Raw genomic sequence first — 27,937 nt, 5'->3', positions numbered from 1 at the left:
GGCAGAGGGAGAACAAGGGGCAGCTCCCTCCCAGCCCAGCCCAGGGACCCCTTCAGCCCCAGGGCTTGGGGCACTGTCAGCACCTGCTGCTCCAGCCACCGCTCCTGCTGGCCCTGACAGCAACACCCAAACTGGGACTGATCCTGAGGGAGCAGCAGCAGGGCCTGGATCTGATCCCTGACTCTGGGGCAGGCCTGGACAAATGACCCCACAGCAGCAGCAGCAGCAGCAGCACATGGAGCTGACTTTCAGCACAGCCCCTGCCACTCTTCCCTCCTGTGTGCAGCGGTGTCACAGCAGCCTGAGGCACCTGGGAGCCCCCAGTGCCAGCAGGGACTTGAGATGGCAGCCCTGGGTTCCTGGAGGTTGTGCAAGGAACAGAGCTGGGGACTCCCTGTCCATGGGGAGCTTCCAGATGGAAAAGGCTGCTGTGCCCAGGCAGCTCCAAGGCCACAGCAAGGAGGGTCTCGACCACTGGATCTGTGCCAGTCCCACAGTCCTGGGCAGCAGCCACTGAGCCCTGGGGGAACAGAGGGCACAGCAAGAGGGACAAAACCAGGCAAGGTCAAAGACTGGAGAGAGCCAGAGCCGGGAGCAGGAACAGCTGCTTCACTGCACTCTTGGAAAAAGCTCTTGGCTGCTTCAGAGCGCTGAAAGGCATGAAGGGCAGAGAGGAGGCCATACCAAACAATGCGCCTGTTTCCACACCCTCTCCTCTCTGTGTCCCAGAAGGAATTGGATGGACTGTGTTCTTCTCTCCAAGTCGTCTCGTTCAGCATGAGCAGCTTAGCACCAGGAGCTGAAGGATCTGAAGCCTCAGGCCACAAGAGCTGAGCAAGAGGAGACTTTCTGAGCAAATGAGTGCTGCTAACATGGACCTAGATGAATTCAGCAGATCTAATAATGGAATCACAGAATCCTTTCTGTTGGAAAAGACCTCTGAGCTCATCCAGTCCAGCTGTTCACCCAGCAGTGCCAAGCCCAGCACTAAACCACGTCCCTGAAGTGCCAAGGCCTGGACAACAGCCCTGAGTGAGGCCTGAACAACAGGCCCTGAGCCAAAGGTGGCCTCTGGATGAACCTTCCAACCAAAGGTTATCTTTGTATCTGCTCATTAATGAAATATGCATGGTCATTAGCACTGTGATAGATGTAGCCACTCTTTAGTGACACATGTATTGATCTTTTTGTATTTGCAATCCAGACAGGGCCATGAAATCTGACATCTGGCCTTGTTTGGGGCTGAAGGATCAAAGTCACCTCCCTTGGTTCCTCCTTGAGCCCTGGCCAGGCTTTGGGAGGAACCCAAGAGGAGGATGAAACCAGATGTTCCCACACTGGAAGTGCTGTCAGTTTGTTCATTCAGCACTGTCAGAGCTGGGCCCTCTCCCAGTGGGGTTGGAGCCTCAGCTGTGGCTGGAGGCACCTGCAGGTATTCCCAGTGTCCAGGAGTGGCTCTGCAGCCCTTGGCTGGGACAGCTTCCCCCAGCTGCTGTGTGGATCTGGGGGGTGGTGAAGTCTGAGGGTAACTGGTGCTGGATCTTTCTTAATCACTGCTGCAATCTTTGGTGGTGATGGTTGGGTGCATTGCTGAGCTGCTCCTTTTGTGATTCTTTGCTGCTTTGAGGTGCAGTAAATGACACTGATTCCTTCAGTTGGTGTCTGTGTCTTTGGTGCTGACCCTGCCCACTGGTAAAACAAAACTGGCACAGTCGGGCCAGATGACAAGAAAATGTAATTTTTAAATGTAAATGTGAAGAATCGGTCCCATCAGAAATTCCCAGATGGGCAGCCCTTCCCTGGAGTTGGCTGGCTCTGGAGTGGGCTGAGGTCAGGGCAGATGTGAGCTGTGGGGCAGCTCGTTAAAAGAAGCTGAACCTCTGGAGGTCTTAAAATGCATCCAAAAATTTGGAAATGGAAAAAGGAAAAGAACTTGTGTTTTTGGAAGACAAGGGTGAATTTTGTTAATGACACAATGGAAACAGCACTAACTGAAGAAAAAACTGTTGTTGGAACACTGCCACATGGAGTGACAGAAGAAGGTTTCAATCTTGAGCTCAGGTTAGTTTGTGCAAGTGATATAATAATAATAATTATATATAATATAACATAATAATCTATATTTATATCTGGATAATTAAAATTGATAATGTGAAATAAGGCTGACAATAATTTGTTAGCTTTGGCTGCTCACTGTAAACACTAAATACCCTACAGAAAAGGACTGGCCAAGACCCAAATGTCAGTGATAAACTTTGTGAATTGTGTGTAATGAATAAAGGAGGAAGGGATGAAATTGGCATTTTTTATAGGATTTGTTTAGACTGTGATGCAGAATGCTTTGTCTGTTATTGTGAAAAATACAGTGATTAAGACTGCTGGGTTTTTCATATTCCAGACAATCCACAAGGTGCAGCATTGGTTAAATGGGTGAAGGCGTTGTTAAAAGAGCAGTTGACAAAATGAGGAGATGGGAACCTGTCCCCATGGAGAACCCATCTCCCAGATGTGCTCCATGCCCTTAACAATGGCCCACTGGGGAAATGGAAACCCCTGGCTGTGCACGGCTGCCCCCAATTTACATTAACAAACTAAATTGATTATTAGAAGAAGTAAAAATTGATGCTGTGAAAATACCCAATAGTACATCCTGTGAGCTCCAAAAAACACAAATGGGGTTCTGCAGAACCACATGGCCTTGGATTATCTGCTTGCTGGCCAGGGAGGAACCTGGGCTATTGTAGGACAGGAATGTTGCAGGGATGTCTGTCAGTGCTGGGTTTGAGGTCCAACAGTCAGCAATCTCCTTGATAGAAAGATCAGGAGAAGAGTGGCAGAAAGAAGAAAATTCTTCCTGGTGGGATTTGCTCCCAAATTGGAAGCTGCTGTGAAATGCATTTGTGGCAGTCACTGTGATCATTGCAGTGTGAGCCCTTGGTGTGTTATGGTTCCATGTTAAAGTTGTTGTGACACCTTGTGCTGGAAATGGAGTACTGAGATTTGTCTAAAAAGAGACACAGTCTCAAGAAAAAGTGGGCTGTAATAAAGAACATAGAGAATAACAACTAATTAGGGCTGTTTTAGTCAGACCCTGCCTGACTGAAGCCTCAACAACAGGCCCTGAGCCAAAGCTGACCTTTAGATAAACCTTCCAACCAAATGTTATATTTGTATCTGCTCATTAATGAATCATTATTAGCAATATGATCTCTGTATGTGTTCACTGCTGAAATATGGATTTACCTTTCTGTGTTTGGAAACTGGACAAGGCCCCATCTGGCTTTGTTTGGGGCTATGGGATCAAAGTCACTTCCCTTGGTTCCTCCTTGAGCCCTGGCCAGGCTTTGGAAGAAGCCAAACAGGAGAATTAAACCAGTTATTCCCACACTAGCAGTGATGTCAGCTTGTTTGTTTAACACTGTAAAAGCTGTGGCCTCTCACAGCAAGGTTGGAGCCTCACTGGCTGCAAAGGTGGAGGCACCTGCAGGAACTCCCAGTGTCCAGGAGTGGCTCTCCATTCTGTGGCTGTGAAAGGGTTAAAAGCACTTTGCCTAGGCATACTTGGGCAAGAATAAGAGACATTGCACCCAATAAGGAAGCTTGCAAAAATTCAGCCACAAGCTAAAGACACAGGATGAAACATGGCAAGAAATAGGGAACAAAACTGGCAGAAATGAAGGGCAGAGCTTGCTAAAACCAGTGAGGAAATTGCTGAAACAGCCAACAAGAGACTGTGCATGCCTAGAGGAGAAAGGTGAAAAGGGCACAGTGATGAAGACGTCCAGCCTTCATCAGGAGACCCTTGAGGAAGTCGCAGAGCCTTCCTCAGTGCCACCACCAGTGTGCACTGCACCTGTGCCTCGTGTATGCTAATGATTGTAATGAGTACTGAGAAATCGTTTACATAACCACACCTTTTCTGAGGAGAAACATGAATATGCATAGAGTATAACTGTATATTGTAATCTGCTGCCTGCCTGTGTGCGCTGTCAGGAGGAGATATCCCTGCACACCCGGTGTGCTGAATAAAGCAAATCCCCTCCTTGGGCTTTGTCTGGGAAGTGTCTCTTGGCCTGGTTTGGGGCCATTCACATCCATGGGGTTCTGTCAAGTCACAGTGGAGCCTTGGTGCCCTGTTGTTGCACAGCATCACAATGCTCTCCTGCTGCCATGAGGTCCCTCCCTCGGTGACACACTGCAGCCCTGGTTCCATGAGGGACTCTTGGGTTCCATGGTGCACGCCTTTTTCACATCTGAGCCTTGCTTCCATGGGTTCCATGGACTGACAGCGGCCCTCTGCATTCCATGGCGCCCAGCTAGATCACAGCAGAGCCTGGCTTTCATCAGGTTCTGATACCTGTTCTGCCAGCTGAGTGGGGTGATTTAAAGAACACAGAAAGCAATGGGAAGAATGGTCTTATTTTACTGTGAGTGTTAAGGCAACACAAAGTTAAATTATACATTCAATAAAACTACTTGCTTGGCTTTATCAACAAGCAAAAAGAAGCAAAGTAATGAACCTAATCATTATTACAGGAAAGAAAGTGTAATAAATAGGTGTGATTCATGCTGATAAAATTGAAACAGTAAACAATATTCATACAGGAATTAATATTTGGAAATAATAAAACAGTTAAAGGTGTAATGCCAAGAAAGAAAGGGAGAGGAGGGGTTGTATTTCAGTATCCATGCCATGTGACTCATATCTTCCCATCCAAGTTCTGTCTTGCTCCCTGACGTTTTCTCCTGCTTTTGCAATATCTGTCAGGTTAATTTTGGCATGTTTTGGCCCTTTGCACTGCACCTCATATCATCCTGGTCCATTTTCTTGTTGTCACTAAATCTCACCTTTTTTTTTTTTTTTCAGTATCCATGCCATTTTCCCCTCAGAGATATGTCTTCCTCCTTGATATTTTCCCCTGCTTTTGCAGTATCTGTCATGTTAGATTTGGCATCTCTTTTACTTTTATACTGCATCTCATTTCCTCCCAAGCCATTCCTGTTGTAGTCACTAAATCTCCAAAAGTTCTGATTTTTTTGGGTTTTTTTCAGTTGCATTTCGTTTGATAGTATCTCCTTTCCAGAGCGTTTGTCAGCCTTTCTTTCCTGGGTCGCAAGATTTTGTTTCCCGGCCCGAAAGGAAAATTAATTTCTCTTAAGGCCGGGAAACGAAATATTGCGATTTCAATGGGGACCAATTGGATTATCCGTGGTCCATCTCCCTGCACTAGACGGCATCCCAGGACTTTTGATGGTTTTTTGATCGTCCTCCTCATATTCCCCGTACTCATACTCGTCCTCCTCCTAATCCTCCTTCTCCTCCTCCTCCTCCTCATACTCCTCGTCATCCTCCTCCTCGTCCTCCTCCTCCTTGTCCTCGTCCTCCTCGTCCTCCTCCTCCTTGTCCTCCTCCTCTTCCTTGTCCTTGTTCTTGTCCTATTCCTTGTACTCCTTCTCCTCCTTCTCCTCAGCCTGGTCCTCCTCCAAATATTCCGTCCTCCTTAATCTCCTCCTCATTTTCCTCCTCCACCTCCTCTTCATCATCCTCCTCCTCCTCCTCCTCCTTCTCCTTATCCTCCTCCTCCTCCTCATCCTCCTTGTCCTCCTATTCCTCCCCCTCCTCGTCCTCCTCCTCCTCCTCCTCGTCCTACTCGTCCTCCCACTCGTCGCCCTCCTAGTCCTCGTCCTCCTCATTTTCCTCCTCCTCCTCCTCCTCCTCCTCCTCCTCCTCCTCCTCCTCCTCCTCCTCCTCCTCCTCCACGTCCTCATCCTCCTCCTCCTCCTCCTTGTCATCCTCCTCCCTGTCCTCGTCCTCTTCCTTGTCCTTTTCTCGTCCTATTCCATCTACTCCTTGTCCCCCTTGTCCTCAGCCTCGTCCTCCTCCAACTGTTCCATCCACCTTATCCTCATCCTCCTCCTTTTCCTCCTCCACCTCCTCTTTGTCCTCCTCCTCCTCCTCCTCCTCCCCCTCCTCCTGCCACTCCTCCTCCTCCACCTCCTCCTCCTCCTCCTCCTCCTCCTCCTCCTCCTCCTCCTCCTCCTCCTCCTCATCGTCCTCCTCCTCCTCATCCTCCTCGATGTCCTCCTCCTCCGCCTCGTCTTTCTGCTTCTCCTCCTCCTCGTCCTCGTCCTCCTCATCCTCCTCCCGGTCGTCATCGTCCTCCTCCTCCGCCTCCTCCTCCTCCTCCCCGTCCTGCTCCTCATCCTCCTCATCCTCGTCCTCCTCGTCCTCCTCGGCCGCCTCCTCCTCTTCATCCTCCTCCTCGACCTCCTCGTCGTCCTCCTCCCCCTCGTCCACCTCCTCCTTGTCCTCCTCCTCCTCCTACTGCTCCTCCTCCCCCTCCTCGTTCTCCTCTTCCTCCTCCTCCTACTCATCATCTTCCTTCTCCTCCTCCACCCCCTCCTCCTCCTCCTGGTCCTCCTCCTCGTCGTCCTCATCCTCCTCCTCCTCCTCCTCCTCCTTCTCCTCCTCCTCGTCATCCACGTACTCGTCCTCCTCCTCCTCGTCCTCCTCCTCCTTGTCCTCCTCCTCCTCCTTGTCCTCCTCCTCCTCCTTCTCCTTTTTGTCGTCCTCTTCCTTGTACGCCTGGTCCTCCTTGTCCTCAGCCAGGTCCTCCTCCAACAATTCCATCCACCTTATCCTCCTCCTCCTTTTGTTCCTCCACCTACACTTTGTCCTCCTCCTCCACCTCATTCTCCTTATCCTCCTCCTCCTCGTCCTCCGCGTTCAACTCTTCCTCCTCCTCCTCCTGCTCGTTCTTCGTGTCCACCTCGTCCTCCTCGTCCTCCTCGTCCTCCTCCTCCTCGTCGTCCTCGTCATCCTCCACCTCCTTGTCCTCCTCCTCGTCCTCCTCGTCCTCCTCATCCTCCTCGTACTCCTCGTCCTCCTCATCCTCCTCGTACTCCTCGTCCTCCTCTTCCTCCTTGGCCTGCTCCTCCTCCTCCTCCTCCTCCTCTACCTCGTCCTCCACGTCCTCGTCCTCCTCCTCCTCCTCATCCTCCTCCTCCTCCTCCTCCTCATCCTCGTCCTCGTCCTTTTCCTCCTCCTGTTTCTCCTCCTCCTCCGCCTCCTCCTCCTCCTCCTCCTCCTCCTCCTCCTCCTCCTCCTAATCCTCCTCCTTCTGCTCCTCATCCACTTCGTCCTCCTCGTCATCTTCGTACTCCTCCTCCTCTTCGTCCTCGTCCCCATACTCCTCGTCCTCATCCTCCTCGTCCTCATCCTCCTTGTCCTCGTCCACATCCTCATCCTCGTCCCACTCCTACTACTCCTCCTCCTCCTCTTCATCATCCTCCTCGAACTCCTCGTCGTCCTCCTCCTCCTTGTCCTCCTCCGCATCCTCCTTGTCCTCATCCTCCTCCTCATCATCCTCCTCCTCTTCCTCCTCCTCGTCCTCATCCTCCTCCTCATCCTCCTCCTCCTCGTCCTCCTCGATGTCCTCCTCCTCCGCCTCGTCCACCTACTTGTCCACCAGCTTGTCCTCCTCCTTGTCCTCCTTGTCCTAATCGTCCTCCTCCTTCTCATCCTCCTTGTTCTCCTCTTCCTCCTCCTGCTTCTCATCATCTTCCGCGTCCTACTCCTGCGCCTCCTCCTCCTCCTCCTCCTCCTTGTCCTCCTCATCCTCCTCATCCTCCTCCTCATCCTCGTCCTCCTCGTCCTCCTCGATGTCCTCCTCCTCCGCGTCGTCCACCTACTTGTCCACCAGCTTGTCCTCCTCCTTGTCCTCCTTGTCCTAATCGTCCTCCTCCTTCTCGTCCTCCTTGTTCTCCTCTTCCTCCTCCTGCTTCTCATCATCTTCCGCGTCCTCCTCCTGCTCCTCCTCCTCCTCCTCCTTCTTGTCCTCCTCATCCTCCTCCTCCTCGTCCTCCTCATCCTCCTTGTCCTCCTCCACATCGTCCTCCTCATCCTCCATGTCCTCGTCCTCCACGTCCTCGTCATCCTCCTCCTCCTCGTCCTCCTCCTCCTCCTCCTTGTCCTCCTCCTCGTCCTCTTCCTCCTTGTCCTCCTCGGCCTCGTCCTCATCCTTTTCCTCCTCCTTGTCCTCGCCCTCCTCCTCCACGTCCTCCTCCTCATCCTCATCCTTATCCTCCACCTCCTCCTCCTCCTCCTCCACCTCCTCCTCCTCCTCCTCCATCTCCTCCTCCTCCTCCACCTCCTCCTCCTCCTCCTCCATCTCCTCCTCCTCCTCCTGCTCCTCATCCTCCTTGTCCTCGTCCTCCTCGTCCTCTTCGTCCACCTCCTCCTCTTCATCCTCGTCCTCATCCTCCTCGTCCTCGTCCTCCTTCTCCTTATCCTCATCCTCCTCGTCCTCTTCGTCCGCCTCCTCCTCTTCATCCTCGTCCTCATCCTCCTCGTTATCGTCCTCCTTCTCCTCAGCCTGGTCCTCCTCCAACTATTTCATCCACCTTTTTCTCCTCCTCCTTTTCCATGTCCACCTCCTCTTTGTCCTCCTCCTCCTCCTCCTTCTCCTTGTCCTCCTTTTCCTACTCCTCCTCCTAATCCTCCTCCTCGTCCTCCTCGTTCAACTCTTCCTCTTCCTCGTCCTCCTCATCCTCCATGTCCTCCTCATCCTCCGCGTACTCCTCCTTGTCCTCCGCCTTGTCCTCCTCATCCTTGTCCTCCTCCATTTTGTCCTCCTTCTCCTCCTCCTCCTCCTTCACCTTCTCGTCCTCAACGTTCTCCTCATAATCCTCCTTGTCCTTTTTCCTCCTCATTTTCGTCCTCGTTGTCCTCCTCCTCCTCCTCCTCCTCCTCCTCCTCCTCCTCCTCCTCCTGCTCCTAATCTTCCTCGTCCGCCTCCTCCTCTTCGTCCTCCTCCTCAACCTCCTCGTCCTCATCCTCCTCGTCCTCGTCCACATCCTCATCCTCGTCCCACTCCTACTACTCCTCCTCCTCCTCTTCATCATCCTCCTCAACCTCCTCGTCGTCCTCCTCCTCCTTGTCCTCCTCCGCGTTCTCCTTGTCCTTATCCTCCTCCTCATCATCCTCCTCCTCTTCCTCCTCCTCGTCCTCCTCCTCCTCATCCTCGTCCTCCTCATCCTCGTCCTCCTCGTCCTCCTCGATGTCCTCCTCCTCCGCCTCGTCCACCCACTTTTCCACCAGCTTGTCCTCCTCCTTGTCCTCCTTGTCCTACTCGTCCTCCTCCTTCTCGTCCTCTTTGTTCTCCTCTTCCTCCTCCTGCTACTCATCATCTTCCGCGTCCTCCTCCTCCTCCTCCTCCTCCTCCTCCTCCTCCTGCTCCTCCTCCTCCTCCTTGTCCTCCTCCTCGTCCTCCTCATCCTCCTCGTCCTCCTCCTCCTTGTCCTCCTCCTCGTCCTCCATGTCCTCGTCCTCGTCCTTCGCCTCGTCCTCCATGTCCTCGTCCTCCACGTCCTCGTCCTTGTCCTCCTCGTCCTTGTTGTCCTCCTCCTCCTCCTCCTCCTCCTCCTCCTCCTCCTGCTCCTCCTCCTCCTCCTTGTCCTCCTCCTCGTCCTCCTCATCCTCCTCGTCCTCCTCCTCCTCGTCCTCCTCATCCTCCATGTCCTCGTCCTCGTCCTTCGCCTCGTCCTCCATGTCCTCGTCCTCCACGTCCTCGTCCTCGTCCTCCTCGTCCTCGTTGTCCTCCTCCTCCTCCTCCTCCTCGTCCTCCTCCTCCTCCTCCTCCTCCTCGTCCTCCTCCATCTCCTCCTCCTCCTCTTCCTCCTCATCCTCCTGGTCCTCGTCCTCCTCGTCCTCTTCGTCCGCCTCCTCCTCTTCATCCTCGTCCTCATCCTCCTCGTCCTCGTCCTCCTTCTCCTCAGCCTGGTCCTCCTCCAGCTATTTCATCCACCTTTTTCTCCTCCTCCTTTTCCATGTCCACCTCCTCTTTCTCCTCCTCCTCCTCCTCCTTCTCCTTGTCCTCCTTTTCCTACACCCCCTCCTAATCCTCCTCCTCATCCTCCTCGTTCAACTCTTCCTCTTCCTCGTCCTCCTCATCCTCTGTATCCTCCTCGTCCTCCTCGTCCTCCTCCTCCTCCTCCTCCACCTCCTCCTCCTCCTCCTCCATCTCCTCCTCCTCCTCTTCCTCCTCATCCTCCTCGTCCGCCTCCTCCTCGTCCTCCTCATTCTCCACGTCCTCGTCCTCACCCTTCTCCTCGTCATCCATGTCCTCGTCCTCCACGTCCTCCTCCTCCTCCTCCTCCTCCCCCACCTTCTCCTCCTCCTCGTCCTCCTCATCCTCCGCATCCTTATCCTCCACCTCCTCGTCCTCCTCGTCCTCGTCGTCCTCCTCGTCCTCCTCCTTGTCCTCCTCCTTGTCCTCCTCATCCTCCTCGTCCTCCTCCTCCTCCACCTCCTCCTCCTCCTCCTCCATCTCCTCCTTCTCCTCTTCCTCCTCATCCTCCTGGTCCTCGTCCTCCTCGTCCTCTACGTCAGCCTCCTCCTCTTCATCCTCGTCCTCATCCTCCTCGTCCTCGTCCTCCTTCTCCTCAGCCTCGTCCTCCTCCTCTCCTCCTTTTCCATGTCCACCTCCTCTTTGTCCTCCTCCTCCTCCTCCTTCTCCTTGTCCTCCTTTTCCTACTCCTCCTCCTAATCCTCCTCCTCGTCCTCCTCGTTCAACTCTTCCTCTTCCTCATCCTCCTCATCCTCCGTGTCCTCCTCGTCCTCCTCCTTGTCCTCATCATCCTCCTCGTCCTCCTACTCGTCCTCCTCGTCCGGCACGTCCTCGTCCTCCTCCTCCTCCACCTCCTCGTCCTCGTCAACCTCCTTTTCGTCCTCCTCCTCCTCCTCCTCCTCCTCCTCCTCCTCCTCCTCCTCCTCCTCCTCCTTCTTCTTGTCCTCCTCCTCTTCCTCTTCATCATCCTCCTCGACCTCCTCATCGTCCTCCTCCTCATCGTCCACCTCCGTGTCCTCCTCCTTCTTCTCCTCCACCTCCGTGTCCTCCTCCTCCTCCTTGTCCTTTTTCTCGTCCTCTTCTTTGTACTCCTTGTTCTCCTTCTCCTCAGCCTCGTCCACCACCAACTATTCCATCCACATTATCCTCCTCCTCCTCATCCACCTCCACCTCCTCTTTGTCCTACTCCTCCTTCTCCTTGTCCTCCTCCTCCACCTTCTCCTTTTTTTCGTCCTCTTCCTTATACTCCTTGTCCTCCTTCTCCTCAGCCTGGTCCTCCTCCAACGATTTCATCGACCGTTTTCTCCTCCTCCTATTCCATGTCCACCTCCTCTTTCTCCTCCTCCTCCTCCTCCTTCTCCTTGTCCTCCTTTTCCTACACCTCCTCCTAATCCTCCTTCTCATCCTCCTCGTTCAACTCTTCCTCTTCCTCCTCCTCCTCATCCTCTGTGTCCTCCTCGTCCTCCTCGTCCTCCTCCTTGTCCTCCTCCTTGTCCTCCTCATCCTCCTCGTCCTCCTCCTCCATCTCCTCCTCCTCCTCCTCCATCTCCTCCTCCTCCTCTTCCTCCTCATCCTCCTGGTCCTCGTCCTCCTGGTCCTCTTCGTCCGCCTCCTCCTCTTCATCCTCGTCCTCATCCTCCTCATCCTAGTCCTCTTTCTCCTCAGCCTGGTCCTCCTCCAACTATTTCATCCACCTTTTTCTCCTCCTCCTTTTCCATGTCCACCTCCTCTTTGTCCTCCTCCTCCTCCTCCTCCTCCTTCTCCTTGTCCTCCTTTTCGTACTCCTCCTCCTAATCCTCCTCCTCGTCCTCCTCGTTCAAATCTTCCTCTTCCTCGTCCTCCTCATCCTCCATGTCCTCCTCGTCCTCTGCGTCCTCCTCCTTGTCCTCCGCCTTATCCTCTTCATACTCGTCCTCCTCCTTTTCGTCCTCCTTGTCCTCCTCCTCCTCCTCCTCCTTCTCGTCCTCATCGTTCTCCTCATTATCCTCGTCCTCTTCCTACTTGGCCTCCTCGTCCTTGTCCTCCTCATTTTCGTCCTCGTTGTCCTCCTCGTCCTCCTCGTCCTCCTCGTCCTCCTCGTCCTCCTCCTCCTCCTCCTCCTCCTCCTCCTCCTCCTCCTCCTCCTTCTCCTCCTCCGCTTCCTTGTCCTCCTCCTCCTGGTCCTCCATGTCCTCGTCCTCCTCCTTATCCTCCTTCTCCTCCTCCTTCTCCTCCTCCTTCTCCTCCTCCTTCTCCTCCTCCTCCTCTTCCTCCTCATCCTCCTGGTCCTCGTCCTCCTCGTCCTCGTCCTCCTTCTCCTCAGCCTGGTGTCCCTCCAACTATTTCATCCACCGTTTTCTCCTCCTCCTTTTCCATGTCCACCTCCTCTTTGTCCTCCTCCTCCTCCTCCTCCTTCTCCTTGTCCTCCTTTTCCTACTCCTCCTCCTAATCCTCCTCCTTGTCCTCCTCATTCAACTCTTCCTCTTCCTCGTCCTCCTCATCCTCCGTGTCCTCCTCGTCCTCCTCGTCCTCCTTCTTGTTCTCATCATCCTCCTCGTCCTCCTACTCGTCCTCCTCGCCTGGCACGTCCTCGTCCTCCTCCTCCTCGTCATCCTCGTCCTCGTCCTCCTCCTTTTCGTCCTCCTTGTCCTCCTCCTCCTCCTCCTTGTCCTCGTCCTCGTCGTCATCGTCGTCCTCCTCCTCCTCCTCCTCCTCCTCCTGCTCCTCATCCTCCTCGTCGTCCTCGTCCTCTTTGTGCACCTCCTCCTCGTCGTCCTCGTCCTCATCCTCCTCGTCCTTGTCCTCATCCTCCTCTTCCTCATCCTCATCCTCGTCCCACTCCTACTCCTCCTCCTCCTCTTCACCATCCTCCTTGACCTCCTCGTCATCCTCCTCCTCGTCCTCCTCCGTGTCCTCCTCTTTCTTGTCCTCCGCCTCTGTGTCCTCCTCCTCCTCCTTGTCCTTTTTCTCGTCCTCTTCTTTGCTCTCCTTGTTCTCCTTCTCTTCAGCCTCGTCCACCTCCAACTATTCCATCCACATTATCCTCCTCCTCCTCATCCTCCTCCAGCTCCTCTTTGTCCTCCTCCTCCTCCTCCTTCTCCTCGTCCTCGTCCTCGTCCTCGTCCTCATCCTCCTCCTCCTCCTCCTCCTCGTTCTCCTCTTCCTCCTCCTCCTCCTCGTTCTCCTCTTCCTCCTCCTCCTACTCCTCATCCTCCGTGTCCTGCTCCTCCTCCTCGTCCTCCTCCTCGTCCTCCTCCTCGTCCTCCTCATCCTCCTCGTCCTCCTCCTCCTCGTCCTCCTCCTTTTCATCCTCCTTGTCCTTGTCCTCCTCCTCCTACTCCTCATCCTCCGTGTCATCCTCGACCTCCTCATCCTCCTCATCCTCATCGTCCTCCTTTTCGTCCTTCTTGTCCTCCTCCTCATCCTCGTCCTGCTCCTCCTCCTCGTCCTCCTCTTCCTCCTTGTCCTCCTCCTTGTCCTCGTCCTCCTCCTCCTTGTCCTCCTCCTCCCTTTCCTCCTCCTCCACCTTGTCCTTTTTGTCGTCCTCTTCCTTGTACGCCTTGTCCTCTTTCTCCTCAGCCTGGTCCTCCTCCAACTATTCCATCCACCTTATCCTCCTCCTCCTTTTCCTCCTCCTCCTACTCCTCCTCGTTCAACTATTCCTCTTTCTCCTCCTCCTCATCCTCCGTGTCCTCCTCGTCCTCCTCCACCTCCTCCTTCCTGTCCTCCTCGTCCTTGTCCTCCTTATTTTCGTCCTCTTTGTCCTCATCCTCCTCCTCGTCGTCCTGCTCCTCATCCTTCTCTTCCCCGTCCTCCTCCTCCTCCTCCTTCTCCTCCGTGCCCTCCTCCTCGTCCTCCTCATCCTCCTCGTCCTCCACCTCCTCGTCCTCGTCAACCTCCTTTTCGTCCCCCTTGTCCTCCTCTACCTCCTCCTCCTCCACCTCCGTGTCCTCCTCCTCCTCCTTGTCCTTTTTCTCGTCCTCTTCTTTGTACTCCTTGTTCTCCTTCTCCTCAGCCTCGTCCACCACCAACTATTCCATCCACATTATCCTCCTCCTCCTCATCCACCTCCACCTCCTCTTTGTCCTACTCCTCCTTCTCCTTGTCCTCCTCCTCCACCTTCTCCTTTTTTTCGTCCTCTTCCTTATACTTCTTGTCCTCCTTCTCCTCAGCCTGGTCCTCCTCCAACTATTTCATACACCTTATCCTCCGCCTCCTTTTCCGCCTCCACCTCCTCCTCGTCCTCCTCCTCCTCGTCCTCCTCGTCTTCGTCCTCCTACTTTTCATCCTCCTTGTCCTGCTCCTCCTCCTCGTCCTCCACGTCCTCGTCCTCCTCCTCCTCCTTCTCCTTCTCCTCCTCCTCCTACTCCTCATCCTCCGTGTCATCCTCGTCCTCCTCCTCCTCCTTGTCCTCCTCCTCCTTCTCCTTATCCTCCTTTTCCTACACCTCCTCCTACTCATCCTTCTCGTCCTCCTTGTTCAACTATTCCTACTCCTCCTCATCCTCTGTGTCCTCCTCGTCCTCCATGTCCTCTTCGTCCTCCTCCTTGTCCTCCTCCTTGTCCTCCTCGTCCTCGTCTTCCTCCTTTTCGTCCTCTTTGTCCTCCTCATCCTCCTCCTCGTCCTGCTCCTCCTCCTTCTCTTCCCCGTCCTCCTCCTCCTCCTACTCCTTGTCCTCCTCTTCGTCCTCCTCATCCTCCTCGTCCTCCTCCTCCTCGTCCTCCTCGTCCTCGTCATCCTCCTTTTCGTCGTCCTTGTCCCCCTCCTCGTCCTCCTCCTCCTCCTCCTCCTCCTCGTCCTCCTCCTCCTCGTCCTCCTCGTCCTCCTCGTCCTCGTCCTCCTCCTTGTCCTTGTCCTCCTCCTCCTCCTCGTCCTCCTTATCCTCCTCATACTCCGCCTCCTCTTCCTCGTCCTCTGCGTCCTCCTAATCCTCCTCATCCTCTTACTTGTCCTCATTCTCGTTTTCCTCCTCCTCCTCCTGATTCTCCTCCTCGTCCTCCTCTTACTCCTCCTCCTCCTCCTCCTCCTCCTCCTCGTCCTCTTCATCCACTTCCTCCTCTTCGTCCTCATCCTCATCCTCCTCGTCCTCGTCCACCTCCTACTCCTCCTCCTGCTCCTCTTCATCATCCTCCTCGACCTCCTCGTCCTCGTCCTCGTCCTCATCCTCATCCTCGTCCCACTCCTACTCCTCCTCCTCCTCCTCTTCATCATCCTCCTCGAACTCCTTGTCGTCCTCCTCCTCCTCGTCCTCCTCCATGTCCTCCTCCTTCTTCTCCTCCGCCTCCGTGTCCTCCTCCTCCTCCTTGTCCTTTTTGTCGTCCGCTTCTTTGTACTCCTTGTCCACCTTCTCCTCAGCCTCGTCCACCTCCAACTATCCCACCCACCTTATCCTCCTCCTCCTCATCCTCCTCCACCTCCTCTTTTTCCTCCTCCTCCTCCTCCTTCTTCTTGTCCTCCTCCTACTCCTCCTCCTCCTCATTCTCCTCTTCCTCCTCCTCCTACTCCTCATCCTCCGTGTCCTCCTCCTCCTCCTCGTCCTCCTCCTCGTCCTCCTCCTTGTCCTCCTCCTCGTCCTCCTCATCCTCCTCGTCCTCCTCCTCCTCGTCCTCCTACGTTTCATCCTCCTTGTCCTCCTCCGCCTCCCCCTCCTCGTCCTCCACGTCCTCTTCCTCCTCCTCCTTCTCCTTGTCCTCCTCCTCCTACTCCTCATCCTCCGAGTTATCCTCGTCCTCCTCCTCCTTGTCCTCCTCTTCGTCCTCCTCCTCCTCTTCCCCGTCCTCCTCCTCCTCCTCCTCCTTGTCCTCCTCCTCGTCCTCCTCATCCTTCTCTTCCTCCTCCTCCTCGTCCCCGTATTCCTCCTTTCGTCCTCCTCATTCTCCTCGTCCTCCTCCTCGTCATCGTCCTCCTCCTTTTCGTCCTCGTTGTCCTCCTTGTCCTCCTCCTCCTCCTCCTCCTCCTCCTCCTCCTCCTTGTCCTCCTCCTCGTCCTCCTCATCCTCCTCGTCCTCGTCCTCCTCCTCCTCCTCCTCCTCCTCCTCCATGTCCTCGTCCTCCTCCTCCTTCTCCTCCTCTTCTCCTCCTCCTCATCATCCTCGTCCTCCTCCTCCTGCTCCGCCTCCTCCTTGTCCTCCATATCGTCGTCGTCGTCGTCCTCCTCCTCCTCCTCCTCCTCCTTTTCCTCCTCCTGCTCCTTGTCCTTTTTGTCGTCCTCTTCCGTGCACTCCTTTTCCTCCTTCTCCTCAGCCTGCTCCTCCTCCAACTATTTCATACAACTTATCCTCCACCTCCTTTTCCGCCTCCACCTCCTCCTCGTCCTCCTCCTCCTCGTCCTCCTCCTCCTCCTTCTCCTTGTCCTCCTCCTCCTACTCCTCATCCTCCGTGTCATCCTCGTCCTCCTCCTCCTTGTCCTCCTCCTCCTCCTCCTCCTCCTTCTCCTTATCCTCCTTTTCCTACACCTCCTCCTACTCACCCTTCTCGTCCTCCTCGTTCAACTATTCCTCCTCCTCCTCATCCTCTGTGTCCTCCTCGTCCTCCGTGTCCTCTTCGTCCTCCTCCTTGTCCTCCTCCTTGTCCTCCTCGTCCTCGTCTTCCTCCTTTTCGTCCTCTTTGTCCTCCTCATCCTCCTCCTCGTCCTGCTCCTCCTCCTTCTCTTCCCCGTCCTCCTCCTCCTCCTCCTGCAACTCCTTGTCCTCCTCTTCGTCCTCCTCATCCTCCCCGTCCTCCTCCTCCTCGTCCTCGTCATCCTCCTTTTCGTCCTCATTGTCCTCCTCCTCGTCCTCGTCCTCCTCTTCCTCCTCCTCCTCCTCGTCCTCCTCCTCGTCCTCCTCGTCCTCGTCCTCTTCCTTTTCCTCCTCCTCGTCCTTGTCCTCCTCCTCCTCCTCGTCCTCCTCATCCTCCTCATACTCCTCCTCCTCTTCCTCATCCTCTGCGTCCTCCTCATCCTCCTCATCCTCTTACTTGTCCTCATTCTCGTCCTCCTCCTCCTCCTCTTCCTCCTGTTTCTCCTCCTCGTCCTCCTCTTCCTCCTCCTCCTCCTCCTCGTCCTCTTCGTCCGCCTCCTCCTCTTCGTGCTCGTCCTCATCCTCCTCGTCCTCGTCCTCATCCTCATCCTCGTCCCACTCCTACTCCTCCTCGTCCTCCTCTTCATCATCCTCCTCGAGCTCCTCGTCGTCCTTCTCCTCCTCGTCCTCGTCCTCCTCCTCCTCCTCCTCCTCCTCGTTCTATTCTTCCTCCTCCTCCTGCTCCTCATCCTCCGTGTCCTCCTCCTCCTCCTTGTCCTCCTCCTCCTCCTCCTCCTTGTCCTCCCCCTCGTCCTCCTCATCCTCCTCGTCCTCCTCCTCCTCGTCCTCCTCATCCTCGTCCTCCTCCTTTTCATCCTCCTTGTCCTCCTCCTCCTCCTCCTCCTTGTCCTCGTCCTCCTCCTTTTCATCCTCCTTGTCCTCCTCCTCCTCCTCCTCCTCGTCCTCGTCCTCCTCCTTTTCGTCCTCCTTGTCCTCCTCCTCATCGTCCTTGACCTCGTCCTCCCTCGTCCTCGTTGTCATCGTCGTCGTCGTCGTCGTCGTCGTCCTCCTCCTCCTCCTCCTCCTCCTCCTCCTCCTGCTCCTCATCCTCCTCGTCCTCTCCATACACCTCGTCCTCTTCGTCCTCGTCCACATCCTCCTCGTCCTCATCCTCATCCTCATCCTCGTCCCACTCCTACTCCTCCTCCTCCTTCTCTTCATCATCCTCCTTGAACTCCTCGTCGTCCTCCTCCTCCTCGTCCTCCTCCATGTCCTCCTCCTTCTTGTCCTCCGCCTCCGTGTCCTCCTCCTCCTCCTTGTCCTTTTTGTCGTCCTCTTCTTTGTACTCCTTGTCCTCCTTCTCCTCAGCCTCGTCCACTTCCAACTATCCCACCCACGTTATCCTCCTCCTCCTCATCCTCCTCCACCTCCTCTTTGTCCTCCTCCTCCTCCTCCTTCTTCTTGTCCTCCTCCTCCTCCTACTCCTACTCCTCCTCCTCCTCGTTCTCCTCTTCCTCCTCCTCCTCCTCCTCCTCCTCCTTCTCCTCCTCCTCCTCCTCCTCCTCCTCCTCCTCCTCCTCCTTGTCCTCCTCCTCGTCCTCCTCATCCTCCTCGTCCTCCTCATCCTCGTCCTCCTACGTTTCATCCTCCTTGTCCTCCTCCGCATCCCCCTCCTCGTCCTCCACGTCCTCGTCCTCCTCCTCCTCCTTCTCCTTGTCCTCCTCCTCCTACTCCTCATCCTCCGAGTTATCCTCGTCCTCCTCGTCCTCCTCCTCCTTGTCCTCCTCTTCGTCCTCCTCCTCCTCTTTTCCGTCCTCCTCCTCCTCCTCCTTGTCCTCCTCCTCGTCCTCCTCATCCTCCTTGTCCTCCTCCTCCTCATCCTCCATGTCCTCGTCCTCCTCCTCCTTCTCCTCCTCCTTCTCCTCCTCCTCATCCTCCTCGTCCTCCTCCTCCTCTTTTTCCTCCTCCTGCTCCTTGTCCTTTTTCTCGTCCTCTTCCGTGCACTCCTTGTCCTCCTTCTCCTCAGCCTGCTCCTCCTCCAACTATTTCATACACCTTATCCTCCACCTCCTTTTCCACCTCCACCTCCTCCTCGTCCTCGTCCTCGTCCTCCTCCTCCTCCTCCTCCTCCTCCTCCTCCTCCTTGTCCTTATCCTCCTTTTCCTACACCTCCTCCTACTCATCCTTCTCGTCCTCCTCGTTCAACTATTCCTCCTCCTCCTCATCCTCTGTGTCCTTCTCGTCCTCCGTGTCCTCTTCGTCCTCCTCCTTGTCCTCCTCCTTGTCCTCCTCGTCCTCGTCTTCTTCCTTTTCGTCCTCTTTGTCCTCCTCATCCTCCTCGTCTTCCTCCTCCTCCTTCTCTTCCCCGTCCTCCTCCTCCTCCTACTCGTTGTCCTCCTCTTCGTCCTCCTCATCCTCCCCGTCCTCCTCCTCCTCGTCCTCCTCATCCTCGTCATCCTCCTTTTCGTCCTCTTTGTCCTCCTCCTCGTCCTCGTCCTCCTCTTCCTCCTCCTCCTCCTCGTCCTCCTCCTCCTCCTCGTCCTCCTCGTCCTCGTCCTCCTCCTCCTTCTCCTCCTCCTTCTCCTCCTCCTCATCCTCCTCGTCCTCCTCCTCCTGCTCCGCCTCCTCCTTGTCCTCCACGTCGTCGTCGTCGTCCTCGTCCTCGTCCTCCTCCTCCTCTTTTTCCTCCTCCTGCTCCTTGTCCTTTTTCTCGTCCTCTTCCGTGCACTCCTTGTCCTCCTTCTCCTCAGCCTGCTCCTCCTCCAACTATTTCATACACCTTATCCTCCACCTCCTTTTCCGCCTCCACCTCCTCCTCGTCCTCGTCCTCCTCCTCCTCCTCCTCCTCCTCCTCCTCCTCCTCCTCCTCCTCCTTGTCCTTATCCTACTTTTCCTACACCTCCTCCTACTCATCCTTCTCGTCCTCCTCGTTCAACTATTCCTCCTCCTCATCCTCTGTGTCCTTCTCGTCCTCCGTGTCCTCTTCGTCCTCCTCCTTGTCCTCCTCCTTGTCCTCCTCGTCCTCGTCTTCTTCCTTTTCGTCCTCTTTGTCCTCCTCATCCTCCTCGTCTTCCTCCTCCTCCTTCTCTTCCCCGTCCTCCTCCTCCTCCTACTCGTTGTCCTCCTCTTCGTCCTCCTCATCCTCCCCGTCCTCATCCTCCTCGTCCTCCTCCTCCTCGTCCTCCTCATCCTCGTCCTCCTCCTTTTCATCCTCCTCGTCCTCCTCCTCCTCCTCGTCCTCCTCGTCCTCGTCCTCCTCCTTTTCATCCTCCTTGTCCTCCTCCTCCTCCTCCTCCTCGTCCTCGTCCTCCTCCTTTTCGTCCTCCTTGTCCTCCTCCTCATCGTCCTTGACCTCGTCCTCCCTCGTCCTCGTTGTCATCGTCGTCGTCGTCGTCGTCGTCGTCCTCCTCCTCCTCCTCCTCCTCCTCCTCCTCCTGCTCCTCATCCTCCTCGTCCTCTCCATACACCTCGTCCTCTTCGTCCTCGTCCACATCCTCCTCGTCCTCATCCTCATCCTCATCCTCGTCCCACTCCTACTCCTCCTCCTCCTTCTCTTCATCATCCTCCTTGAACTCCTCGTCGTCCTCCTCCTCCTCATCCTCCTCCATGTCCTCCTCCTTCTTGTCCTCCGCCTCCGTGTCCTCCTCCTCCTCCTTGTCCTTTTTGTCGTCCTCTTCTTTGTACTCCTTGTCCTCCTTCTCCTCAGCCTCGTCCACTTCCAACTATCCCACCCACGTTATCCTCCTCCTCCTCATCCTCCTCCACCTCCTCTTTGTCCTCCTCCTCCTCCTCCTTCTTCTTGTCCTCCTCCTCCTCCTACTCCTACTCCTCCTCCTCCTCGTTCTCCTCTTCCTCCTCCTCCTACTCCTCATCCTCCGTGTCCTCCTCCTCCTCCTCCTCCTCCTCCTCCTCCTCCTCCTCCTCCTCCTCCTCCTCCTCCTCCTCCTCCTCCTTGTCCTCCTCCTCGTCCTCCTCATCCTCCTCGTCCTCCTCATCCTCGTCCTCCTACGTTTCATCCTCCTTGTCCTCCTCCGCATCCCCCTCCTCGTCCTCCACGTCCTCGTCCTCCTCCTCCTCCTTCTCCTTGTCCTCCTCCTCCTACTCCTCATCCTCCGAGTTATCCTCGTCCTCCTCGTCCTCCTCCTCCTTGTCCTCCTCTTCGTCCTCCTCCTCCTCTTTTCCGTCCTCCTCCTCCTCCTCCTTGTCCTCCTCCTCGTCCTCCTCATCCTCCTTGTCCTCCTCCTCCTCATCCTCCATGTCCTCGTCCTCCTCCTCCTTCTCCTCCTCCTTCTCCTCCTCCTCATCCTCCTCGTCCTCCTCCTCCTGCTCCGCCTCCTCCTTGTCCTCCACGTCGTCGTCGTCGTCGTCGTCCTCGTCCTCCTCCTCCTCTTTTTCCTCCTCCTGCTCCTTGTCCTTTTTCTCGTCCTCTTCCGTGCACTCCTTGTCCTCCTTCTCCTCAGCCTGCTCCTCCTCCAACTATTTCATACACCTTATCCTCCACCTCCTTTTCCGCCTCCACCTCCTCCTCGTCCTCGTCCTCCTCCTCCTCCTCCTCCTCCTCCTCCTCCTCCTCCTCCTCCTCCTTGTCCTTATCCTCCTTTTCCTACACCTCCTCCTACTCATCCTTCTCGTCCTCCTCGTTCAACTATTCCTCCTCCTCCTCCTCCTCATCCTCTGTGTCCTTCTCGTCCTCCATGTCCTCTTCGTCCTCCTCCTTGTCCTCCTCCTTGTCCTCCTCGTCCTCGTCTTCTTCCTTTTCGTCCTCTTTGTCCTCCTCATCCTCCTCGTCTTCCTCCTCCTCCTTCTCTTCCCCGTCCTCCTCCTCCTCCTACTCGTTGTCCTCCTCTTCGTCCTCCTCATCCTCCCCGTCCTCCTCCTCCTCGTCCTCCTCATCCTCGTCATCCTCCTTTTCGTCCTCTTTGTCCTCCTCCTTGTCCTCGTCCTCCTCTTCCTCCTCCTCCTCCTCGTCCTCCTCCTCCTCCTCGTCCTCCTCGTCCTCGTCCTCCTCCTTTTCCTCCTCCTCGTCTGTGTCCTCCTCCTCCTCCTCCTCCTCCTCCTCCTCCTCCTCCTCCTCCTCCTCCTCCTCCTCCTCCTCCTCCTCCTCCTCCTCCTCCTCCTCCTCCTCCTCCTCCTTCTCGTCCTTCTCTTCCTCCTCATCCTTCTCCTCATCCTTCTTGTCCTCCTTGTCCTCCTACTCGTCCTCATCGTCCTCCTCCTCTTCCTCCTCCTTGTCCTTGTTCTCGACCTCCTCCTCATACTCCTTGTCCTCCTTCTCCTCAGCCTGGTTCTCCTCCAAGTATGCCGTCCTCCTTATCCTCCTCCTCCTTTTATTCCTCCACCTCATCCTCCTCCTTCTTCTCACCCTCCTCCTTATCTTCCACCTCGTACTCCTCCTCCTCTTCCTCGTTGTCCTCATCCTCATCCACATTCTCGTCCTCCTCTTTCTTTTCCTCCTCTTACTTCTCATACTCTACTTCGCATATTACTTGTCCTCTTCCTAGTCCTCATCCTTGTCCTCATCCTCATACTTCTACCCGTCCCTGCCCTCCTCATCATCCTCTTCCTCATCCTCCTCATCCTCATCCTTGTCCTTCTTCTGATCCTCATCCTCCTCTTCCTCCACTTCGTCCTCCTCTTCCTCCACCTTGTCGTCCTCTTCCTCCTTGTCCTCCTCCTCCTTGATATTTTCCTAACCCTTCCTCCTCGTCCTCACCCTTCTGGTACTCCACATACTCCTCCTTCTGGTCCTCATCCTCCTCCTCCTCCTCGTCCTCCTCCTCCTTATCCTCCTTGTCATCCTCCTTGTCCTCCACATTATCCTTGTCCTCCTCCTCCTCATGTTTATCGTCCTTGGCCTCGTCCTCATCCTTGACCACCTCATTCTGCTCGCCATCCTCCTTGTCTTCCTCCTCCTCCTCATCCTCCTTGTCTTCCAACTCCTCCTCATCCTCTTTGTCCTCTCATTCTCATCCCCATCTCCTCCTCCTCGTCTTCCTTCTCATCCTTTTCCTCGCCTTCCGCCACATCATCCTCCTCCACCTCCTCTTTCTCTTTCTCCTCATCCTCCTCCCCTTTGTCCTCCTGCTTGTCCTCCTCCATTTCCTCCTCATCCTCATCCTCCTCATCCTCATCCTCCTCCATGTCCTCATCCTAGTCCTCCTCATCCTGATTCTCTTCCTCCTCATCTTCCTTTTCTTCCTCCTCCTCCTCTTCCTCTTCCTCCTTGTCCACTCATTCTCATCCTCCTCATCCTCCTCCTAGTCCTCATCCTCGTCCTTATTCTTGTCTTCCTTTTCCTTCACCTCTCCTCCTCCTCGTCGTCCTCCTTGTCCTCCTCCTGCTCGCTCTCCTTCCTCCTCCTCCTTCTACTCCTCCTCGTCCTCCTCATCCACCTCCTCTTTGTCCTCATCCTCCTCCACCAATCTTTATCCTCCTCATCCTCCTTCTTCTCCTTATCCTCCTCCTCCATGTCCACCTCCTCCTCATTTTCGTTCTCCTCCTCATCCTCATCCTCGTACTCCTCGCTATCCTGTTCGTCCTCCTCATACTCATCCTCGTCCTCATCCTCCTTTTCCTCCTCCGCCTCCTACTCCTCATCCTCTACTCATCTTGCTTATCCTCCTCCTAGTCCCCGTTCTCTTCCTCATCCTCATAGTCGTCTTCCTCCCTGCCCTCCTCATCATCCTCTTCCTCATCCTCCTCATCCTTGTCATCTTCCTCCTCATCGTCCTGCTTGCCCTCATCCTGGTCTTCCTCTTCATCCTCGTCCTCCTCCTCCTCCTCTTCATCCTCCTTGTCCTCCTCCTCCTCCTCCTCATCTTTGTCCTCATCATCCTGCTACTCGTCTTCCTCTTTATCCCCCTCCTCCTCCACATCCTCATCCTCGTCCTCCTCCTCCTTGTTGGCCTCGTGCTCCTCATCCTTGTCCTCCTCCTCATCCTCCTCCTTGTCCTCGTGCTAGTCCTCCTCATCCTCCTTGTATTCCTCGTCCTCATCCTCATCCTCATCCTCATCCTCGCCCTCCTTTTCCTCCTCCTCTTCCTCATCTTACTTGTCCTTCTCCTCCTCATCTTCCTCCTCCTCTTCCTTTTCCTCCTCCTCCTCCTCCATCTCATCCTCCTCTTTGTCCTACTCATTTGCCTCCTCGTCCTCGTGCGCCTCCTCATCCACCTCCTTGTCATCCTCCTCCTCCTCCTCCTCCACCTTGTCCTTCTCTTCGTCCTTGTCTTCCTCAACCTCATCTTCATCGTCATTCTTGTCCTCCTCCTTCTCCACATTCTCCTCCTTCCCTGCATCCTCCACCTTTTCCTTCTCCTCGTCCTTGTGTTCCTCGTTGTCGTCGTCACCTTCCTCCTCCTCCTCCTCCTCGACTTCCTCCTCTTTCTCCTTTTCCTCCTCATTTTCCTCCTCCACCTCATCCTCCTCCTCCTCCTCAAGATTCTCTTTGTTGTGGTCCTTGTCCTTTTCGTCTGCCTACTTGTCCTCCTCCTCCTCCTCCTCCTTGTCCTCTCCTCCTCATCCTTCTCCTCCTCCTCATCCTACACCTCGTCATCCTTTTGTTCCTCATCATCCCCCTCGTCCTGCTCATCCTCTTAATTCTCCCCTTCCTCCTATTACTCCTTGTCCTCGTCCTCTTTCTCCTCCCCCTCCTCATCTTCGTACTCCTCCTCCTCCCCCTTGACCTCCTTTTCGTCCTCCTCGTTGTCAACCTCCTCGTCGTCAACCTCCTCGTCTTTGTCCTCCTCCTCCTCCTCCTCCTCCTCCTCCTCCTCCTCCTCCTCCTCATCCTCATCCTTCTCCACATCCTCCTCCTCCTACTCATCCTCTTTCTCATCCTCCTCCTCATCCTCCTCCTCGTCGTTTTTCTCCTCTTTTTCTTCCTCCTTCTCGTCCTCCTCCTCCGCCTCCTGCTTGTCCTCCTCTTCATCATCCTCATCCTCCTCGTCCTCATCTTTGTCTTCTTCCTCATCCTCCACCGCATCCTCCATCTCATCCTTCTCTTCGTCCGTGTCCTCCTTGTCCTCATAGTCCTCCTCCTACTCGTTCTCCTTCTCTTTGTCGTCCTCATCCTCCTGTCCATCCTTGTCGTCCTCGTCCACCTCCTCATCCTTGTCCTCATCCTACATCTCATCCTTGACCTCCCCCACCTCCTCATCCTTCTCCTCTTAGTCCTCCTCCTACTCATCCTCCTCCTCCTCGTCATCCTCCTCCTCCTCCTCCTCCTCCTCCTCTTTATCCTCCTCCTCTTTGTCATTCTTCTCGTCCTCATGCTCCTCCTCATCCTCGTCCTCCTCCCCCTCTTTGTCTTCCCCATCTTCCTCCTCATCCTCATCCTTGCCCTCCAAGTCCTCCTCCTTCTTGTCCTCCTTCTCGTCCTCATCCTCATCCTCCTTATCCTCTTCCTTCTGCTCGTCTTCTTCCTCCTCATCCTCCTCCTTGCCCTCCTCTTCCTCCTCCTCGTCTTTGTCCTTATCTTCCTCCTCATCACTGTCCTCCTCCTGCTCCTCCTCCTTGTCGTCCTCTTCCTCCTTGTCCTCGTCCTCCTCCTCTTCCTCCTTTTCGTCCTCGTCCTCCTCTTCCTTCTCCTCCTCCTCCTCATACTCCACCTCATCCTTCTCGTTGTCCTCCTCTTTGTGCTCGTCCTCCTCCTCCTCGTCCTCGTGCTCCTTCTCATCCTCCTTCTCATCCTCATGCTCCATTTCATCCTCGTCCTTGTTCTTCTCCTGCCCATCATCTTTCCTCTTCTTCCTCCTCATTTTCTTCCTCCTCGTCCACCTCCTCCTCATCCTTGTTTTCCACCTCCTCCCCCTCCTCCCACTCTTCATCCTCATCCTCCTTCTCGTCCTCCTTTTACTTCTTGTCCGTTTCCTCCTCTCGTCCTCCTTTTACTTCTTCTCCTCTTCATCCTCCTCATCCTCCTCATCCTCCTCATCCTGCTCTTTCTTGTCCTGCTCCTCCTCCTCATCCTCCTCCTCAGCTTCGTCATTCTGCTCATCCTCCTTTTCCTCATTCTCCTTCTCATTCTCCTTTTCCTCCTCCTCATCCTAGTCATCATCTTTCTACTCATTATTGTGCCCCTCCCCCTCCTCATCATCATCCTCATCCTCCACCTTGTCCTCCTCCTCATCTTCCTCCTCAGCTTCATTTTCGTCCTCATCCTCCTCTTCCTCCTCCTCGTATTGCTCCTCCTCCTCTTCATCAGTCTCCTCCTCCTCATCCTCCTTGTCCTCCTCCTGGTCCTTGTCCTCATCCCCCTCCTCGTCCTCCTCGTCCACCTTCCTTCTCCTCGTCCTCCTACTTGTCCTCCTCTTTTTCCTCATCCTCCTCCTTGTATTCCTCGTCCTTGTCCCACTCCTCCTCCTTGTCCTTCTCCTCCTCCTCCTCCTCATTCTTCTCCTCTTCCTTCTCCTCCTCGTCCTCCTGGAACCAAGGGTCCATTGTGATACTGCAGCACCAAGGAGACCCCTGTGACACTGCAAGGCCTCATGGAAGCAAGGGACCATTGTAACACTCTGGAGCCCCATGGAAACAAGAGGCCAGTGTGACACATCTGGGCCTCATGGAACCAAGGATCCTATAGGTGACACTGTGGGGCCCCATGAATCCAAGGTAACAGGGAACAGGTCTGCTTGGCTTGGCCTGACTGGTCCAACTGCCCTTGGCATGTCGAAGGTCTCTTCTCATGTAGCCCTGTAACCCTGAGGCTCTGGGCTTTCCTTCAAATGGAAAAGAACTGCCTTTCTCATTCAAGCATCCATAGCTAAAATGGGATTCCCTATCCAAAATTCCCAGTATTCAGGGATTGCAGCCAGACCAAAGCTGCCATAACCAATGAGTCTGGCTGACCTTGTCTTCCTGACAGCTGGCTCCCATCTGCCTTCAAACACTGGGGCTCTGGGCCTTCCTTCTATGGAAAATAACCGTCCCTCCTGCGCAGGCACCCATGGCCAAAATTGGTACTTTTCTTCCAAAGGTCCCTATATGCAAGGGTTTCTTCCAGTCAAAAGCTGCCAGGACAGACAGGTCTGACTGGTCTTGGCCTCTGGTGGTTGCCTCTATTCTGCCCTGAAACACTGGGGCTCCGTGGTTTCCTTCCTGTGGAAAAGAACCATCCTTCTCCAGGCTCCCATGGTTGAAATTGGGATTCCACCTCAAAAAGTCCTATATCCAAAGATTGCTCCTACACAAAGCTGCCATTACAGAAAGGTTTGGCTGGCCTTGGCTCCTGATGGCTAGCTCTCACCTGCCTTCCAAACACAGGGGCTCTGTGCTTTCACTTCTATGGAAAAGAACTGGTCTTGTCCTCCAGGAACAAAGGGCTGAAACTGGGATTTCACATTCAAAATTTTGAATATCCATGGGTTGTTCCCCGACCAACCTGCAGGACAGACAGGTCTGTCTGGCTTTGGCCTCTGGGGGCTGCAGCTCATCAGCCCCTGAAACATCTGAGCTCTGTAGTGTCCTTCCTGTGGAGACCACGGTGACGCTGTGTGGCCTCGTGGGACCATGGAGACCACTGTGACACTTTGGGGCCTGGCAAAATGCAGAGCCCGTTGTGACACTGTGGAACCAATGAGCCATTGTGACACCTCTGTCATGGAAGCAAGGGAACATGGAACAGATCTGCCTGGCTTGGCCTCCCAGGGCCCACCTGACATGTCAGGCTGATCTTGGAATGTTAAGGGCTGCCCTGGAGAACAGGTGCTCCATGCTTTCCTTCCTATGGAATAAACCATCCAACTTTCCAGGTGCCGATGGCTGAAATTGATACTCCCCCTAAAAAGTTCCCTATATACAGCCCTGTGCTCTGGCAGCTTGGTCACTGTCCTGCTGTGTGTCCATGCTGTGGCCACAGGCAGGGACAGGCCATGGGCACTGCTGGGACACAGCTGGACTCCAGCACAGCAGCTCCACCAGCAAAGGGCATCTCCTGAGTGCAGGGCAGGGAGGCTTGGCTCCCCTCCAGAGGCACTCTCAGGAAGAGGCCCAAGGAACAGTTTCTGAAGAGGCTCCTTGTGTTCCTTGTTCTCCCAGGGCTCAGTGGGATGAGATCAGGGTCTCATCACTGTGGCCTTCGGGGTACTCAGGTCTGGGTCAGGTTTTGCTTGTTGGCGACCACTGCCTATCAGATGCTGAATGGTCTGTGCTGAACCTTCCTGGGGCTCTGCAGCTTGTGCCAGGGCTGATGGCAGGGGAAGATTTGTCTGAAGGGCCTTGGGAGCTGCCAGGAGAACCTGTAGGGTTCCTGCAGGGACAGTGTGTGCCAGGGAGCAGCAGGGAGTGGAGCTCACTGGGCACAGGCCTGGCCAGGCTGGGGTCACCCCGAGATCAAGGACTGAATGTCTGCTGTGAGCCAGGAGAGCTCTGCAGCCCAGGGACACAGCAGGCCCAGGGAAAGGAGTCTGGGCACTGCCTGCTCTGAGCCTCAGGGAACTCCCCCAGGAGGATCCAGGGCAGCCCCAAGCCCCTCTGGCAGCCCTGGCACAAGGCAGGCACCTCTGAGCCCCCTCCATGCCCCCCAGAGCCTGTGTGGGAGGGGGTCAGTGCAGGGAGCACCATCAGCTGCCTCTGTGTGCCAGGCTGAGCAGCAGAGCCCAGCAGAGGCAGCCCA

At 55.4% G+C, this 27,937-nt stretch overlaps 3 protein-coding genes and 2 pseudogenes across 7 annotated transcripts in view; 1 reads left to right on the top strand and 4 right to left on the bottom strand.

Moving 5' to 3' along the window:
- Window positions 1–27,937, top strand: part of LOC135305588 (zinc finger protein 436-like) — a gene marked incomplete at its 3' end in the record, with an annotated part of 81,437 nt that overhangs the window by 33,934 nt on the left and 19,566 nt on the right.
- Window positions 1,380–27,668, bottom strand: LOC135306088 (cilia- and flagella-associated protein 251-like). Of its 5 annotated transcripts, XM_064429635.1 has the most exons (3): window positions 26,705–27,190; window positions 26,570–26,605; window positions 24,169–25,746 (listed from the first exon to the last, which is right to left on the bottom strand). In XM_064429635.1, the coding sequence occupies exon 3, from the start codon at window positions 25,155–25,157 to the stop codon at window positions 24,504–24,506; it is 654 nt and encodes a 217-aa protein (XP_064285705.1). In that variant the 5' UTR covers window positions 25,158–25,746; window positions 26,570–26,605; window positions 26,705–27,190; the 3' UTR covers window positions 24,169–24,503. The 5 variants fall into 5 exon arrangements, 3 of the variants coding, with proteins under 3 accessions (XP_064285705.1, XP_064285704.1, XP_064285703.1); XR_010366955.1 differs by lacking the exon at window positions 24,169–25,746 and adding an exon at window positions 1,380–4,369 and having other exon boundaries at window positions 26,570–27,668; XR_010366956.1 differs by lacking the exons at window positions 24,169–25,746; window positions 26,570–26,605 and adding an exon at window positions 1,380–4,369 and having other exon boundaries at window positions 26,705–27,668.
- On the bottom strand, window positions 6,249–8,862 carry LOC135306010 (glutamic acid-rich protein-like). The gene is made up of 4 exons (XM_064429578.1): window positions 8,596–8,862; window positions 8,091–8,390; window positions 7,926–8,033; window positions 6,249–7,100 (listed from the first exon to the last, which is right to left on the bottom strand). Exons 1-4 carry the CDS (start codon window positions 8,860–8,862, stop codon window positions 6,666–6,668), a joined length of 1,110 nt encoding a protein of 369 aa, XP_064285648.1. The 3' UTR covers window positions 6,249–6,665.
- Window positions 17,691–18,368, bottom strand: LOC135306089 (cilia- and flagella-associated protein 251-like; annotated as a pseudogene).
- On the bottom strand, window positions 20,332–21,517 carry LOC135306009 (cilia- and flagella-associated protein 251-like; annotated as a pseudogene).

The sequence above is a fragment of the Passer domesticus genome, chromosome 8 (assembly GCF_036417665.1).
Source record: "Passer domesticus isolate bPasDom1 chromosome 8, bPasDom1.hap1, whole genome shotgun sequence".
Taxonomy (NCBI): Eukaryota; Metazoa; Chordata; class Aves; order Passeriformes; family Passeridae; genus Passer; species Passer domesticus.
This window is presented reverse-complemented; position numbering and strand designations above follow the sequence as displayed.

Coding starts and splice junctions, on each gene's coding strand:
- LOC135306088 (XM_064429633.1), bottom strand. CDS start 26,940: ATGTTCCCTTGCTTCCATGACAGAGGTGTCACAATGGCTCATTGGTTC. Junction 25,747..26,569: donor CCCCTGTGTTTGGAAGGCAG/GTGAGAGCTAGC, acceptor CCTTGGTTCCAG/GAGGACGAGGAGGAGAAGGA.
- LOC135306010 (XM_064429578.1), bottom strand. CDS start 8,862: ATGAGGATGTGGACGAGGACGAGGAGGATGAGGACGAGGAGGTTGAGG. Junction 8,034..8,090: donor TGGAGGAGGAGGAGGAGGAG/GTGGAGGATAAG, acceptor GGCGAGGACAAG/GAGGAGGAAAAGGATGAGGA. Junction 7,101..7,925: donor AGGAGGAGGATGACGAGGAC/GTGGAGGACGAG, acceptor GATTAGGAGGAG/GAGGAGGAGGAGGAGGAGGA.